The sequence below is a fragment of the Ahaetulla prasina genome, chromosome 7, assembly GCF_028640845.1.
Source record: "Ahaetulla prasina isolate Xishuangbanna chromosome 7, ASM2864084v1, whole genome shotgun sequence".
NCBI classification, from domain to species: domain Eukaryota; kingdom Metazoa; phylum Chordata; class Lepidosauria; order Squamata; family Colubridae; genus Ahaetulla; species Ahaetulla prasina.
Genome location: NC_080545.1, coordinates 91,510,850 through 91,527,297, shown reverse-complemented (window position 1 = coordinate 91,527,297; position 16,448 = coordinate 91,510,850). Strand labels below are relative to the sequence as shown.

At 41.9% G+C, this 16,448-nt stretch overlaps 1 protein-coding gene across 3 annotated transcripts in view; it reads right to left on the bottom strand.

Annotated features, from left to right (window-relative positions):
• SOX5 (SRY-box transcription factor 5) overlaps window positions 1-16,448 on the bottom strand; it is a 623,404-nt gene that overhangs the window by 98,949 nt on the left and 508,007 nt on the right. For all 3 annotated transcript variants that reach the window (XM_058191770.1, XM_058191771.1, XM_058191772.1), the window contains exon 10: window positions 3,703-3,880. In XM_058191770.1, coding sequence (XP_058047753.1) covers window positions 3,703-3,880 — 178 coding nt within the window. The remainder of the gene's footprint in view (window positions 1-3,702; window positions 3,881-16,448) is intronic.

Below are 16,448 nucleotides of genomic sequence, written 5' to 3'. Positions count from 1 at the left end.
TGGTTGTATTGCTGGGCCTTCTATCTGATGCGCCGCTTGCCAAAGAATGCGCAACACGGACTCCTCGCACACCGCTCTGAAACCTGGCAGGGAGGAGAGGAGGGGGGGGGAGAGAAACTGGTGTTAGATTGGTTCAGACTAACCCCGCTAGAATCTTTGGATCGCTGCCACCGGGTGTGCAGGAGTGTGGTGGTTTTTGTTTTTTTTTAATCTTTCCCCTAAAATGCTTTTTTTTTTTTCAAATCGTTTTTGGAAGAAACGGAGTTGGCAGTTCCAGCTTGCTTTAGAAAACTGAAACCGAGGATTGGGGAGAACTTCCCGATTTCTGCAGGAAAAGGAAGCCGTTTAGAGATCTTTTCATGCCTTAGGAGGAATGAGACGTAAGATCATAGCTTGGCCTGGGATCTGCAGATAAAGCAGGCAATCCTACTCTCTTTGCAGGCTTACCCTTATGTTGACAACAGTGCAAAATGAAACCTTTGGGTTGCAATGCGCTAGTTTAGCCTGTTCCCTGGGAAGCTAGTTTTCTGTTCTTATGTACATTCTACTTAGATGCCATGTGCGAATAGGCGGCGATATAAATTTCCCAAAATAAATAAATAGACCAAGGATGAGCAGATTCATATAGGTCTGCTTTCTTCATTAGTCTCCAGGGACTGAAAAATCTCTGCAGCGCATGAAAAAAGTGTACTTATTTTATTTATTATGTATTAGATTTTTACCCTACCTTTGTTAGTAACTCAAGGAGGCATATACACATACACACACACACAGTGGCTCAAGTGGCGAAGACGCTGAGCTTGTCATTCAAAAGGTCGGCAGTTCAGCGGTTCGAATCCCTAGTGCCACATAATGGGGTGAGTTCCTGTTACTTGTCCCAACTTCTGCCAACCTAGCAGTTCGAAAGCACGTAAAAAATGCAAGTAGAAAAAATAGGGACCACCTTTGGTGGGAAGGTAACAGCGTTCCATGCGCCTTCGGCATTTAGTCATGCCAGTCATATGACCACAGAGACATCTTCGGACAGCGCTGCCTCTTCGGCTTTGAAACAAAGATGAACACGGCCCTCTAGAGTCGGGAACGACTAGCACATATGTGCCAGGGGAACCTTTACCTCTACACACACACACACACACACACACACACACACACACACACACACACACACACCTACCATGTGATGTTGGCCAGGCTGAGAGTTAGTGACTGGCCCAACATCATGCAGCTAGCTTTCATGCCTAAGGTGGAACTAGAACTCACTGTCTCCTGGTGATTGGCCCAAAGTCATCTATTCTGTCAATCTGGAACTGAACACACTCAAAACCGTAGAAATGGTGGTAGACTTTAGGAGAAACTCTTCCATACTTCCACCTCTCACAATACTAGACAACACAGTATCAACAGTAGAAACCTTCAAATTTCTAGGTTCTATCATATCGCAAGATCTAAAATGGACAGCTAACATCAAAAACATCATTAAAAAAGGACAGCAAAGAATGTTCTTTCTGCGCCAACTCAGTAAGCTCAAACTGCCCAAGGAGCTGCTGATTCAGTTCTACAGAGGAATTATTGAGTCTGTCATTTGCACCTCTATAACTGTCTGGTTCGGTTCTGCAACCCAACAAGAAAAACACAGACTTCAGAGGATAATTAGAACTGCAGAAAAAATAATTGCTACCAACCTGCCTTCCATTGAGGACCTGTATACTGCACGAATCAAGAAGAGGGCCGTGAAAATATTTACAGACCCCTCGCATCCTGGACATAAACTGTTTCAACTCCTACCCTCAAAACGACGCTATAGAGCACTGCACACCAGAACAACTAGACACAAGAACAGTTTTTCCCCGAAGGCCATCACTCTGCTAAACAAATAATTCCATCAACACTGTCAAACTATTTACTGAATCTGCACTACTATTAATCTTCTCATAGTTCCCATCACCAATCTCTTTCCACTTATGACTGTATGACTATAACTTGTTGCTGGCAATCCTTATGATTTATATTGATATATTGACCATCAATTGTGTTGTAAATGTTGTACCTTGATGAAGGTATCTTTTCTTTTATGTACACTGAGAGCGTATGCACCAAGACAAATTCCTTGTGTGTCCAATCACACTTGGCCAATAAAAATTCTATTCTATTCTATTCTATTCTATTCTATTCTATTCAGACCCTATCTTCTATTTGATGAGCTGCCTATCCAAGATCAATTTACTAATAGTTCAGGGAAAGCCGAGGCATACGGATAACCCTGGTCTGTTTTCTCATCAGCATCAGATATTCTGGTTGCATTCAAAGAATGCTTAACCTAGTGATTGCAATAACCCATTTTCTGCATTGATAGAAAACCACACACACACACACACACACACACACACAAATAAATACACTATGCAAAAAGAGAGACGCACACGCATATAAATATGACTAACCACTGTCGATCAAACTTAGCATGTTATGCGTGTCATGCAAAAACAGCTTCTGTGGTGCTCTTAGAATTGTTGTTCCTGTTGCTTCTAGATTTGCTTTTCTAGCCCAAGCATGGATACTTCCTGTATCCATGGAGCACAGGAAGTCCTTGATTTACAACAGTTCATTCCACAACTATTCAAAGTTACGAAACATCACTGAAAAACGTGACTTGCAACCGTTGCGGCATCCCCCTGGTCATGTGATCAAAATCTGGCCAACCGGCTCGTATTCATGAGGGTTGCAATGTCCCCGGGGTCATGTGATCCTCTTTTGTGATCTTCTGTCAAGCAAAGTCAACGGAGAGAAACCAGATTCACGTAACGACGACGTTACTAACTGAACAGCTGTAGCGATTCGCTGAACAACGATGGCAAGGAAGGTCGTAAAAATGGGGCAAAATTCGCTTTAGAACTGTCTTCATTCAGCCATAGGAATTCTGAGCTCATTTGTGGTCGTAAGTCAAGGACTACCTGCACCTACAGGTAGCCAGTATTGATCAAGAGCAGCAGGCAAAGAATCAGACTTTCCATCATCAGCTGTTAACCATCATCCCAAAGTAGTTAACAATAAGGAGGAAGTGTCAGAGTACAAAGGGGTAGGAAGTGTGCAGGGTCCATTATCCGAGACAAGACGCATCGTGATCCATTCTACGTAACCCCAAAAAGTCTCTTCCTATATCTGTCTTATAAAGATATATGGTGATGAAGTCTATGTCATTAACAATAACTTAAGTATGTTATCTTTTGGTCCACAGTTTCCCCGTGGTTTATTAATGGTATCATACATTAATTCTCCTTACAAGAGTGACCTTTACAACTCCAGTCATCCTCACAGCTATTATCCAATTACATTATCACTCATTACAGGTAGAGCAGCCTTTCAAAATCTGCATTTCAGTGAAAGGGGGAGGATGAAAATGGCAAGGATTCCAAATGCGAGGAGGTGGGGGAGGAGAAAGGCTAGGAAGTCGGAAAGGAGAAAATGGTATCTAGGAAATGACGAAGCCGCTTAGAGGGCTGTGGGTGTGGAAGATCCAGGTGGGTCTTCCCATTCATTCGTGCAAGCCACGGGGATCAGGGGCTACTGGCCCTCTGAGGGCCATTTTGTGGGAGACTAGATGGGCTCAAATATTTGTGATCCAATCACAGGATATGGGACAGAAGGCATAGCAGCTTAAGAGGCCCAGAGGCTATGAACGTCAATCAAAATAGATCTTCTTACCTATTGTGTTGACTCTGGCTGATGGACTAGCTAACGTTGCTGGCACCGAAGATTTCAACGAGCTGCACCCGCTGTTTATTCTCAATGATGGCATGTGAGGAGAAGTAGGTGACGAGGGGGACTTGCTGTCGTTTGTCTTGGGTTTGGCTGAGAGATTCAACGGCTGGGCCACATCGTCCTAAAATGGAAATAAGAAGACCAAGCCATAAGTCGCGCTGTACAGTTGTTGATTCGGCCACTACTAATGGCAGCTCTGGTCAGCTTGGATGTCAGACTTAATTCCACTCTCTGTATTCATGAGATTCTTTCGTCCCTTTAAATCAGAGGTCTCCAACCTTGGCAACTTTATGACTTGTGGACTTCAACTCTCAGAATTGTGGGAGTTGAAGTCCACAAGTCATAAAGTTGCCAAGGTTGGAGACCCCTGCTCTAAATGAAGCATGGTTTGGTCTGTCCCTTTGCAATCCAGTTTCTGTAAAAATCCAAAGTTGGGAGAAGGGAAAGAACTTTAGTTTGAAAGTAGCTGGGAAGGAGAATTTGTTTCTTGCAAAAATCAAATCCAGAAGCACACACAGAATTGTTTCTTGCAAAAATCAAATCCAGAAGCACACACAGATAACTTAATCAGCTGGATTCAACTACATCGCAAAAAAGGCTTTAAGAGTTGTAAACCTAATCTTGCGTAGCTTCTTCTCCAGAAACACTACACTACTAACCAGAGCATATAAAACATTTGCTAGACCAATTCTTGAATACAGCTCGTATTCATACCACATTTCAGACATCAATACAATTGAACGTGTCCAGAAATATTTTACAAGAAGAGTTCTCCACTCCTCTGAATACAACAAAATATTTTGTGCCACCAGACTTGAAATCCTGGGTTTAGAAAACTTAGAACTCCGCCGCCTTTGACATGACCTGAGTTTAACTCATAGAATCATCTATTAGAATGTCCTTCCTGTTGAAGAGTACTTCAGCTTCAATTGCAACAATACACGAGCACACAATAGATTTAAACTTAATGTTAACTGCTCCAATCTTGATTGCAGTAACAGAGTTGTAAATACTTGGAACACACTACCTGACTCTATGGTTTCTTCCCAAAATCCCCAAAACTTTAACCAAAAACTATCTACTATTGACCTCACCCCATTCCTAAGAGGTCTGTAAGGGGCGTGCATAAGAGCACAAGCATGCCTACCGTTTCTGTCCTATTGTTTCCTTTTATTATATCCAATTAATATAGTTATTACATACTTATGCTTATATATATATATATATGCTTATATATAGTATAGTTATTTCGTGCTTATGCTTATATATACTGTTGTGACAAAATAAATAAATAAATAAATAAACTTCTTTATATACAAGAATATATATATGTAGGTCTTTGGTTATTCGGGTTTTCTCCCGCGTAAAATTGGAAGTGTCTTGGCGACGTTTCGACGAAGTCTCATTCTTCATCTTCAGGCTTCAGCTTCGTGCTTCTGGGAGCAATGTGTGATCGCAGCTGTATATATACATACATATACAATACCAACAGTTGAGAACAGTTTCATTTCAGCTCAGATCAGCAGACAAGTTCACACACAGAATACAGCAGAGAGACTAGTTTCACTTTAGCTCTGAGCAGACTCAGAAGCTGCAGACTAAGACATGCCCTGGGCATGTGTGTCTCAGCTCCCAATTGGCTGACTTTGTTACTCTGTCCTATTCCAGTTGATGGATATACTCTGACAGAATTGTCTTTAATATGCTTAATATGCTTAATCTTCTGCACGTTTTTGCTCTCTAGGCTCTGAGAACCTCTGCACCTTGCATCATTTTTTCCTACACCTAACAGGTGGATATATCCCAGTGTGTGTTTATAAAAGTAAGATAAAGGATTCTCTGCAGATTTTATTCTAATAGTTGATGATGACTATAGGGGTGGTGCTCATCTCTGTTTCAAGGCCATTGAGCCAGCACTGTCGGAAGACATTTCTTAGGTCATGTTACCAGCATGACATCACAGAGCACTGTTACTTTCCCACCAAGTGGTACCTATTTATCTACTTGCACTTGCATGCTTTCAAACTGCTAAGTTGGCAGTTGCTGGGGTGAGGACGGGAGCTCACCCGGTCGCATGGAGCTCAGGTCTCAAACCTTGGCTGCTGACTTTCCAGCCAAGAAACCCAGTGCCATAGGCACCATGCAGCCCCATGTGTACTTATGTGCACACCTAAATGTAGTCCTCGAGTTACAACCACAACTAAACCCTGCATTTATGGTCGTAAGTCGTGAGAGCTGTAAATAGGTCACGATGTGAGCAGACCCAATTTTACAAACTATTTTGCAGCGGTTATTACATGAACGCTGTGGTTTATTTATCTATTTATTTAGGGTATGGCAAACGCTGCAGTTGAAATGTGCACAGAGGTTGTTAAGTGAACATGTGATTGTTAAGCGAACCCATTCTTTACTATGGGCCATTTTTTTGCCGGAATCTAGACAAAAAATCCTGGCTTCCAGCAAAAATGTAATCACGGGGCTGGGTCGGCAATCTGTGGCTCTGGAGCCACAAGTGGCTTTTTGGGCCTTCTTCCGCAGCTCCCTGTCCCATCACTGGTTCGCCCCACCCCTCTTATTTCTTTTTTGGACTCCAGCCCGAAGTGGCAGGAAGTGAAGGCTGCCTTACGCACAAATGTGGCGTGAAGGTAGATACAGGGCAACTTCGCTCCTGCGCTCCCCCACCTCTTCCTCTCGTAACCCCCTGGCTTGCTCTGGCTGAGCTGGGAGTGTGCGCACGTGCAGACAGATCCTCCTTAAGCGAGCCGCTGCCTGCCCCGGATGCGTCTTTTCTGAGCTTTGGCGCTCATCTGAGGAAGGTCTCCCCGCACATGCGCACGCTCCTGGCTCAGCCACAGCTGGCCCCGGACGTCCTGAGAGGAGGAAGGGGAAGGGGGTCACCAAGAGTGCAGGAGTGAAGCTGCCTTGGACCTACCTTCATGCCACATTTGCACATAAGGCAGCCTTCGTTTCCTGCCGCTTCAGGTTGGAGTCTCCCTGCGCGTGTGAACTCTCCCAGTTCAGCCACAGCTGGCCAGGGAGTTATAAGAGGAGGGGGGGGAGGAGGAGGACGGTCACCCGAAGGGAGGGGGGAGACACACACACACTCACACACACACAGAGAGAGAGAGAGATACAGAGTGATACAGAGAGTGGGTGAGAGAGGGGAAGAGAGGGAGAGATACAGAGGGAGAGAGACACAGAGGGGAGAGAGAGGGGAGACGGGGAGACGGGAGCAGAGAGACATAGTTTTGTGGCTGGGTGGGCGTGGCTAGGTGGTCATGTGACTGGGTGGGAGTGAGTGACATTGAGCTGCCCACGCCCACCCAAGTTTTGTGGCTCCCGATGTGTTTTTTTTTTCTGTAGGAAATGGGTCCAAGTGGCTCTTTGAGTGTTTAAGGTTGCCGACCCCTGGCATAGGGTGTTACAAATGGGTATAAATATGAGACTCTTTCTGAATGCCAAAATCCAGTAAGGTGACTGTGGGAGGGCAGATTTTGGAACTTCGAAAATGGGTTGTAAGTATCTTTTTTGTGGGGGTTGGGGATGTCATCCATCATAATTCCAAACAGTTGCTAAGAGACTGTTTAGTAGTCGAGGACTACTTGTATCGTATATGAGAAATTTCTTTTAAGTTGAAGATCGTTATTTGTCACCTCTATTATTTTTTTTTGGTTTACATTTATATCCCGCCCTTCTCCGAAGACTCAGGGCAGCTTACAGTGTGTAAGGCAATAGTCTCATTCTATTTGTATATTTACAAAGTCAACTTATTGCCCCCCCAACAATCTGGGTCCTCATTTTACCTACCTTATAAAGGATGGAAGGCTGAGTCAACCTTGGACTTGGTGGGACTAGAACCTGCAGTAATTGCAGGCAGCTGTGTTTTAATAACAGGCTTCTTACAGCCTGAGCGACACCGCGGCCCTATTAATCACCTGCCTCCCATGTGGATTCAAATTCTGCTATTTCTTTTGGCTCCTGTCTTGAACTAAACTCAATCCCAACTTCAAATCAGGGGCAACGGGAAGGGAAGCAAAAGACTCAGAACTGTTTAAAGATATAAAGCAGATGCATTTCAGGTGCAGGGAGGAATTTCTTTCTTTTTTTTTTAATACACTTTATTAAACTTTTATTACATTAAAAATATAAAAAATTATATCATTCAACAACGGCTATTTGTGGTGTTTTTCTTATGACACTAATTTGTGCATTATTTACAAGAATTAAATTGTGCGTATTTACATTCTTATTTTATCTATTACTTATACTTAATAACTGTCTATCCTTAATCTATCTCCGTTCTATCCAGTTATACCATTGTTCCCACACATTGTAAAATATCGATGCCTCTTTATCTTTTAAACTCAGCGTTAATTTGTCCATTTCTGCGCAATTCATGACCTTTTGTACGAGCAGGGAGGAATTTCTGATTAGACAACAACAACAACAACAACAACAAATGGAGCCGGACAACGGTATGTGTAAGTAGCTGCATTTGTGAGAGGAAAAAGAGAGAGAAATAAATAACGTATAAAAAGAACAATTAAAAAAACAAATAATACATGAATTAAAAAACAAAACAAAACCCCAAAGCAACTCAAAGGACAGACTTGATGGATCCCAAGGTCTTCGGGTTTTGTTTTGTTTTCTGTCAGTTATCTACATTTCTATGAAAAGGGTTTGGGAAGATGAATTGTTGCCACTTTGGAAGCATCGTCAACTGTTGCTCTTAACCCCTCTTTGCTATAGAGGGAGAGAGTTGACAATTAATTATGTGAGTCTTTTTTGATTGTGGCGGTTTGGAATATTAACCAATAAATACATAAATAAGGCAGTGTCTTCACTAGGCTTTTACAAGGTCCCGGCTTCTGTTTATTTATTTGGGGCGATATAACCTCAGAGCCAGCATGCCTGTGTGCTTGTCAAAATAAAGGAGCATAATATAAGCCAGCACCAATCTTGATTATTAGGGTGAGAAGATTCTGAATGCACATTAAAGTTGGTGTTGTCTATATTTGCTGAATTTCAGTGTTTCTACAGCTTGCTCTGTTGCATATATCAAAAGCTAACGATCTCATCTGTGAAGCAGGATCTTCCCAAACTATAGGCAGGGGAGGGGACACAATTACTGCAAAATACATTAGTGTTGCTTTGTTAGGATGGGGGGTTTATAATAATTAGGTAGATACCACTTCCTGGTATCAGGCAACTCAGCAGGGATCGCCAGACGGAAAAACGCTTTTAAAGGGTTCTGACGATCCTAGCTGAGTTGCCTGATCACCAGAACCTTTTAAAAACATTTTTTCTACAACCTCTTCAGCCGAAGAGGTTGTAGAAAAAATGCTTTTAAAGGGTTCTGATGATCCCAGCTGAGCTGCACGATGATCAGAGCCTTTTTTTTTTTTTACTTTTAAAAGAATTTTTTTGGCGGAAGAAAAAATGCTTTTAAAAGTAAAAAAACCCCAAACCTCTGATGATCACGCAGCTCAGCTGGGGCGGGGACAGGTGGGATTTTTGCTACCGGTTCTCTGAACCACTGGCTGCCATCGCTACTGGATCAGGCGATCTGGTCCAAACCGGGAGCATTTCACCCCTGGCTGAAGGTACTAAGTGAAACAGTTGCGAAGTGAGTTTTGCCCCATTTTACAACCTTTTTTGCCGCAGTCTGACTGCAACGGTCATAAGTGTGCAAAACAGTGCTAAGTCACTTTTTCCAGTGCCGTTGCAACTTTGAATGTCACTAAATGAACCGGTATAAGTCAAGGGCTACCTGTATTTTGTTGTCCTAAAGCTCGAAAAGGTTGGGTTATAAAAAAATAAAATGTTAAAATATGTGAGCGGAAACCTGATGAATCGGTCTAGTACTGTCTCAGCAACCATGAGAAAACACTGACTCAAAGACAATCATCACTAGCACTGATGATGTTACCTAGTTGGGTAATGAAACGTCTTCAAGAAAACAACCAAGCCCAGAGAGCCAGGGGTGGGGCTGCTGGGGGTTCACAGGGGTTCAGGAGAACCTCTAGCTAAAATTCTATGCAGTTCGGAGAACACCCCCAAATCCCACTCCTGGCTGGGCCTGCCCACCCCACCCCTCCCCTCCCCGGAGTCCCCATGCTGCCTGTTTTGGATGCAGGTAAGCGCAGGGTGCGCATGGAGGTTTGGGGAGGGTGACAAACGGGCCTACCAGAAGTTCGGGAAGGCTGGAAATGGGCCCATTTCCGGCCTTCAGAGCTGGGGAGGTCGTTTTCGCCTTCCCGGAGGCTTGAGGGAAGCAAAAATGCCCCCTTCCCTGCTGTAGTGCAGGAGGATGACTAGGCCACGCCCACCATGACCACGCCCACTCAGCAACTGGGCAGAGAATCCCTGTTGTGACTCCAGCCCCCGAACCTGGCCCCATGCCCGACAGTGACTCCGAGAGTGAGGGGGAAGGACCGGTAAGGCTTACCTCGGGAGCACCGATTCCTTTGGCTCGGCTCCAGGAGCCAAAACCAGACCAGTCGGAGGACATAATGAGGCCGTCATCCCCTGATTCCTCCCTTCCTCAGGCTACGCTTTCAGACCCAGCTGACAACCCAGCTGACAATAATCATATTAGAGAGGCGGCGTCATCAAAGCCCCACCCCACAGGATATATAAGGAGCTTTGGGACTGCTCTCACTTCACGGGAAGCAAAAGTTTAGCTGAACCATTTCAAAAAGAGCTGAAAGTCTTGCTACGTGAGTCATTTGTTTGAACTTTGGCAGCAAGCTGCGATTTCTCTGCCAGGACTGATAGGAGCTGTGAATCCACTGGTTGAAGGCCAGCTCGTTAATCCGAAGTGGGGAAGGAGACAGAACAATCCCTTGCTAAAATTTTTGAACCCTAACCTTGCAGAGAGCACCAAGGACCACTACCCCCATTTCAACCCTAAGGTTCAAATATTCTCCTTTATTAATATCACAGAGAACCATCTAGTTACACTGGCATAAGTAGTATATTGTGGGGAATGTGAAGTCTTCTTCTTCTTCTTTTTTAAATTTCCAAATGTCTTTACATCAAAAAAAAAATCCAAGGAGAATTCTCAGTATGAAATAAGAAACAATATCAATCATTCACAATTAGAGAAAAAAACATAAGAAAGGTTGAGCTTTTGACATCTTTGTTTAAAATACACATGGGGCTGTTCATAAACCATTCATCAGAAGGAAAGTTCCCGTAATAATACCTGAGGTAAAGAAAGGCCACTTGATGGATGAAAGAAATAGAATGAAATAAAAGATAACTCAATATCCCTAAATCTAGCTTTGTAAACTGAGTTCCTCTCCCCGCCCCCTCCCTTAATATTTGAGACCAATTTCTCCAAATTGTACATATTCTACTTTCCATACTTCCTACTTTCTGTAACTTCAGGTACTCCTTGACTTACAACACTCCATTTAGTGACTGTTCGAAATTACAATGGCACTGAAAAAATGTAACTTATGACCGAATATCTGAATAACTGTCTTGCTTAGCAACATCAATTTCGGGCTCAGTTGTAGTTGTAAGTCGAGAACTACCTGTACTTCTGACCCAACAGGCCTCCAGCTGCCAACAGATGGGTGCTTCCAGGCAAAAGATTAAAAATTTTCTCCTGACCAATCTAGGTGTCCATTTCTTTTTAATTATCAAGTTTTTTATTTTATATTACACATACATATCAATGCAGGGGTGAAATCCAGCAGGTTCTGACAGATTCTGGAGAACCAGGAGCGGAAATTTTGAGTAGTTCGGAGAACCGGCAAATACCACCTCTGGTTGGCCCCAGAGTGGGATGGGAATGGGGATTTTGCAGTATCCTTCCCCTGGATTGGGGTGGGAATGGAGATTTTGCAGGAGCCTTCCCCTGCCACACCCACTAAGCCACACTACATCCACTAAGCCACGCCCACAGAACCGGTAGTAAAATTTTTTGGATTTCACCAATTTATCAATGTGTGAACAGTGTAACACCTGGGTGCCAAACATTTTAGTACAAATAAAATAATATTATTAATCATAGTTATCACATTCATCCAGCTTATATATTTCCAGTAGTAATAAACATTTATATCAAATTATAATCTTTCATTATTTCATATTGTTTAAACATACAGCACGTAATACTACCGCTGTTCAGTTTCTAAACCCCCCTTTTATCATTGCACTTATTTTATCTCAGAAAAATGTATATACTAATATTCCCCCTTTCTCTTATTTCTGTCTTTATTCTAACTTTTATTCATGTCACCATTGTATTAAAAGACGTTCCCTTTATATTACAATACTATCCTTCAGTGCTTCATTGTTCAATATTTAAATATGCAATTCTAATACCAATCACAATATTATTTAAACATAAAAATTAATTCTATTCATATTCTTTACATTCATCCAATGTATATGATTCCACTATTAATACACCTGTTTATATTAAAAAATGTTCTTTCATCATTTTATTACTCATTATTTCACTTTATTATTCCACTGCAAACCATAATATTATTTAAACATATTCAATAATACCATTATTCAATCTCTAATTTCCCCATTTTTAATACTTAGTTCTTATTCATATTTCCCATATTTCACTCTTCGAATCTATTTATATTAAAATACCATCCTTCATTGTTTCATTATTTAATGTTTCAATATACTATTCTAATGCTAATCACAATATTATTTAAACATACAAAATAACTATTCATATTCTTTGCTTTCATCAAAATGTATATCATTCTAGTATTAATACACATGTTTATATTAAAATATGTTCTTTTCATTATTTGCTCTGGAGGTGGCTGATGAGGAAGAGGAGGAACAGCTGGGTCCAATGCCTGACGTGCAAATGCACAGAAGGCAGAGGAGAGGAGAGCAGTGGAAATCTATGGGCTGATCCTTGGGACAGAAGAGCCACCGCTGTTAGTAAAGCTCCACCCTAACTCTGGGCACAAAAGGCAGGGGGCGGAGATGAATAGGTGTGGCAGACAACTATTCATCTCGCTGCCGAACAGACTTCTTAGCCTGCTGTGTGTGTGAGAGAGACTTTTTGCAGGGCTTCTGGCGGTCCTAATAAAGGGAACATTTGTTTAACTACAGAGGGTTTGTCATGTTTGGGAGCCGGGTCAGAAGAGAGTTTCCTTCTACTAAGAATACAATAGAAGGAACAATTTGGTAAGGATGTTGGGACTCTTTCCTGATGGAATGGATCAGGAATAGATGGGGAGAATATGTTATATTAAAGACACATATTGTTTCCCAGATGTCTTTGGGGATTGAATCAGAGTTTGCAGAATGAGGTGGGCGTCATATATTTTTTTTAAAAAAAGTGCAAAAATATGACTTTAAGTCAGTTGATTTTGTACACTACTCTTAGGTACAACAAAAAAACAAAACAGGTTCACAAACAAAGGTCAAATTAAACAAATTTACAGGTAATCCTCAATTTATGATCACAAATCATGAGCCCCAAATTTCCACCGCCAAACGAGACAGTTGTTGGGCTCGCCGTTCCCATTTTGGGACTTTTTTTTTTTGCCACAGTCATTAAGCAAGTCACCAAAGTTGTTAAGTGAACCATGAGGTCATTAAGCAAATCTGGCTTCCCCCATTAAACTTCGCTTGTTGGAAGCTCCCTAAGAAAGCTGCAATCGACAATCCCAGGACCTCAGGCAGGTGCAACCTTCGTAAAACACTTGCGGGTTGCCAAGCTGCCAAACTCTGATCCATTGACCATCAAGATGCTGCAATGGTTGTAAGTGTGAAAACTGGTCATAAGTCACCTCTTTTTCGGTACCGTTGTAACTTTGAACGGTCCATAAACGAATGCTTGTGTATCGTGGAATATCTGTATTGCTAAAAAGTCTACGCACAGGAATCTTCTCAATTAAAGGTTACACATGCTTGGAGTTAGATGGAATTCAAGGGAGGTTGGGTTGAATTGAATGTGACAACGTAGGGAATTTAGGCTGATTCCTCTTTTAACACCACCCCCTGGGTTTGGCCATTACTCCTTCTCCTACAACCGCTTTGATTGAGACGCTACAATTCCTAAACGTCAGAAATAAACATTGAATTCAAATAAAACAATGATTCTGCTTTCTGTCAATCATGTCTAGCAAGTCAGCTTTGGAGCCAATCAGTTTTATCCTACTTGTTAGATATCACATTACCCTCAGCCTTTGGTAACAACGTCATGACGTAAATCTAATCTTAATGCCGAATCAACCGTGCTATAACCCTCACGGAAAAGGAGGGATTTTTTAAAAAAAAGTTAAATATGACATTAAAGAACTTTCATGAGACACAGCTGGGGCTTCATAATAATAGCCAGCATAATAAAGGAGGAGAAACAGGAAATCTTTTTTTCTCTTCTTTCGGCCCGGCAAGTACTAAAGTGGCATTCCAGAAACGGAATTCCTTGGGAGTGATTATGAGAGCAGTCCTATTGCCTTCAATGAGCTCTTAATGGTCCTTTAATGGAGCTCCAGTGGTTTTGAGCACTGAAAGGAATGATTCATCCTGTGCAATTACATTTTTTTAAAATACTCCAATCGGCCTATTATAATATAGGCAAGGTGGCCTTAATCACCTGTTGATTCCTACGTATTTCTTTTCCGAGGAGCAGCCAAGGGAAACTAAGTGCAGACAAATGCACATCCTGTGAACATCCTCGGAAGATTTAATTTACCTTTAAAACAGAAGGCTATGTCAGGTGCAACTAACTCTTAGCATTTGTTGAGTTCACAGCACAGAGAAGTTTATTATTACCATCTCTACATAAAAATCTAGTCAACTAATGGTCAAAGCTAAATTGGCACTAGATAAGGTCAATGGAATTCACGGGGGTTTGGGCTTGAGTCTTTTGTGGCAACAGAAGGAATCTAAACTGGGTGGTGAGAAGGTCTTTGGGTCTTTGGGTCCTACAGATCAGGGGTGATATGCTCCCAGTTTGGAACAGATCGTTCAATCCGGTAGCGATGGTGGCAGGTGGTTCGGAGAACAGGTAGCAAAAATCCCTGCCTCCCCCATGCCCAGCTGAGCTGCACGATCATCAGAGGTGGGTTTTTTTAACTTTTTTTCTTACTCGGCCGAAAAAAATGCTTTTAAACGGTTCTGGCGATCAGGCAGCTCAGCTGGGATCATCAGAACCTTTAAAAGCATTTTTTCTACAATCTCTTCGGCCGAAGAGGTTGTAAAAAAAATGATTTTAAAGGGTTCTGGCAATCAGGCAACTCAGCTGGGATCATTCAGAACCCTTTAAAAGCATTTTTTCTACAAGCTCTTTGGCCGAAGAGTTTGTGGAAAAAATGCTTTTAAAAGGCTCCTCTGGTGATCCCAGCTGAGTTGCCTGATCATCAGAGGCTTTTAAAAGCATTTTTTACAACCTCTCGGCCGGAGAGGTTGTAGAAAAAATGCTTTTAAAAGAAAAAAAAAGTTGGCCACGCCCACCCAGTTACATAACCCCCCACCAAGCCACGCCCACAGAACCAGTAGTAACAAATTTTACATTTCACCCCTGCTACAGATGGATATCTAGAATATCACTCATCTCGAGTTCCTCGGGATACCCTTTTTATAGAGATTCCTCAAGTCTTTGAAAATGTCTTTGCTCTCAGGCCTGGAATTTAGACCGAATCCTTGATGGAATTTTTTTCTCGTGTAACATGAATTTTGTTTGCTCATAGTTGTTCTTTTCTTTTTAATTATTTTCATGTACTTTTTTTTTCACGTCAACCACCAGAGTCATTTGGAAACTGTGCAGGATTCGGAATCAAATAAACAAGCCAGCAAACAATTAATAATATAAAATAAATAAAGTATGTCTTTAAAACGGAACGACTAGAACATATGTGCGAGGGGAACCTTTACCTTAAGAGTCAAAGGAATTCAAAAGGGGTTGGACTTGGATCATTTTTGGCAACATTTTAATTCTAAACTGATGACGCACTTCTCTCCCCCACCCAGCTTTAGTTTTTCTCCTACATCAGGTGGAGACCTCCTGTTTGTTTTTAAACTGTCTGTGCAATGATGCAGTTTTTTTTTTTATTGATAACCCAGTGGATTTCAACTGCTATTTTATATAACCATCTCCTGAATCGTTGCCAGTCTACGGTAACAACAAATCGTTATATGAAGCAAAGCTAATCCTCTCCCGTTTTATTAAGTTTGGGGAAAAAAGGAGAATGAGAACCTACCTCTTCTTTCAGAATCTCCTTTATAAATCTGCCGGGGGCTTTTATAAAAAGAAATCTAAATGTTCACGTGTGAGCCTGTGTCTGTACACACACAAATATGAGAGCGTTCAATGGATTTTTATTACCTAGTTTTAAATTCATTGTATCTTGCCCACGGCACTTGAATCAGGAGAAGGACGATTTATAAATGTTAAATACAAACACACCTCATTATAGCGGGTTGTTTCATAAAGTATACATGAAGAAACCTCCCCAGATATTAGCTTTCATTTTGTGAGGGAAACGTGTTTCTATTATTCCTCTAAAGCAGGGGTCTCCAACCTTGGCAACTTGAAGACTTGTGGACTTCAATTCCCAGAATCCCTCAGCCAGTCCACAAGTCTTCAAGTTGCCAAGGTTGGAGACCCCTGCTCTAAAGCACTGAAGCCAAGAATCATTGATCTTTGCCGTCCTGCTAATTTTTACTCATTTTAGGGGGACTTATTCCATTCA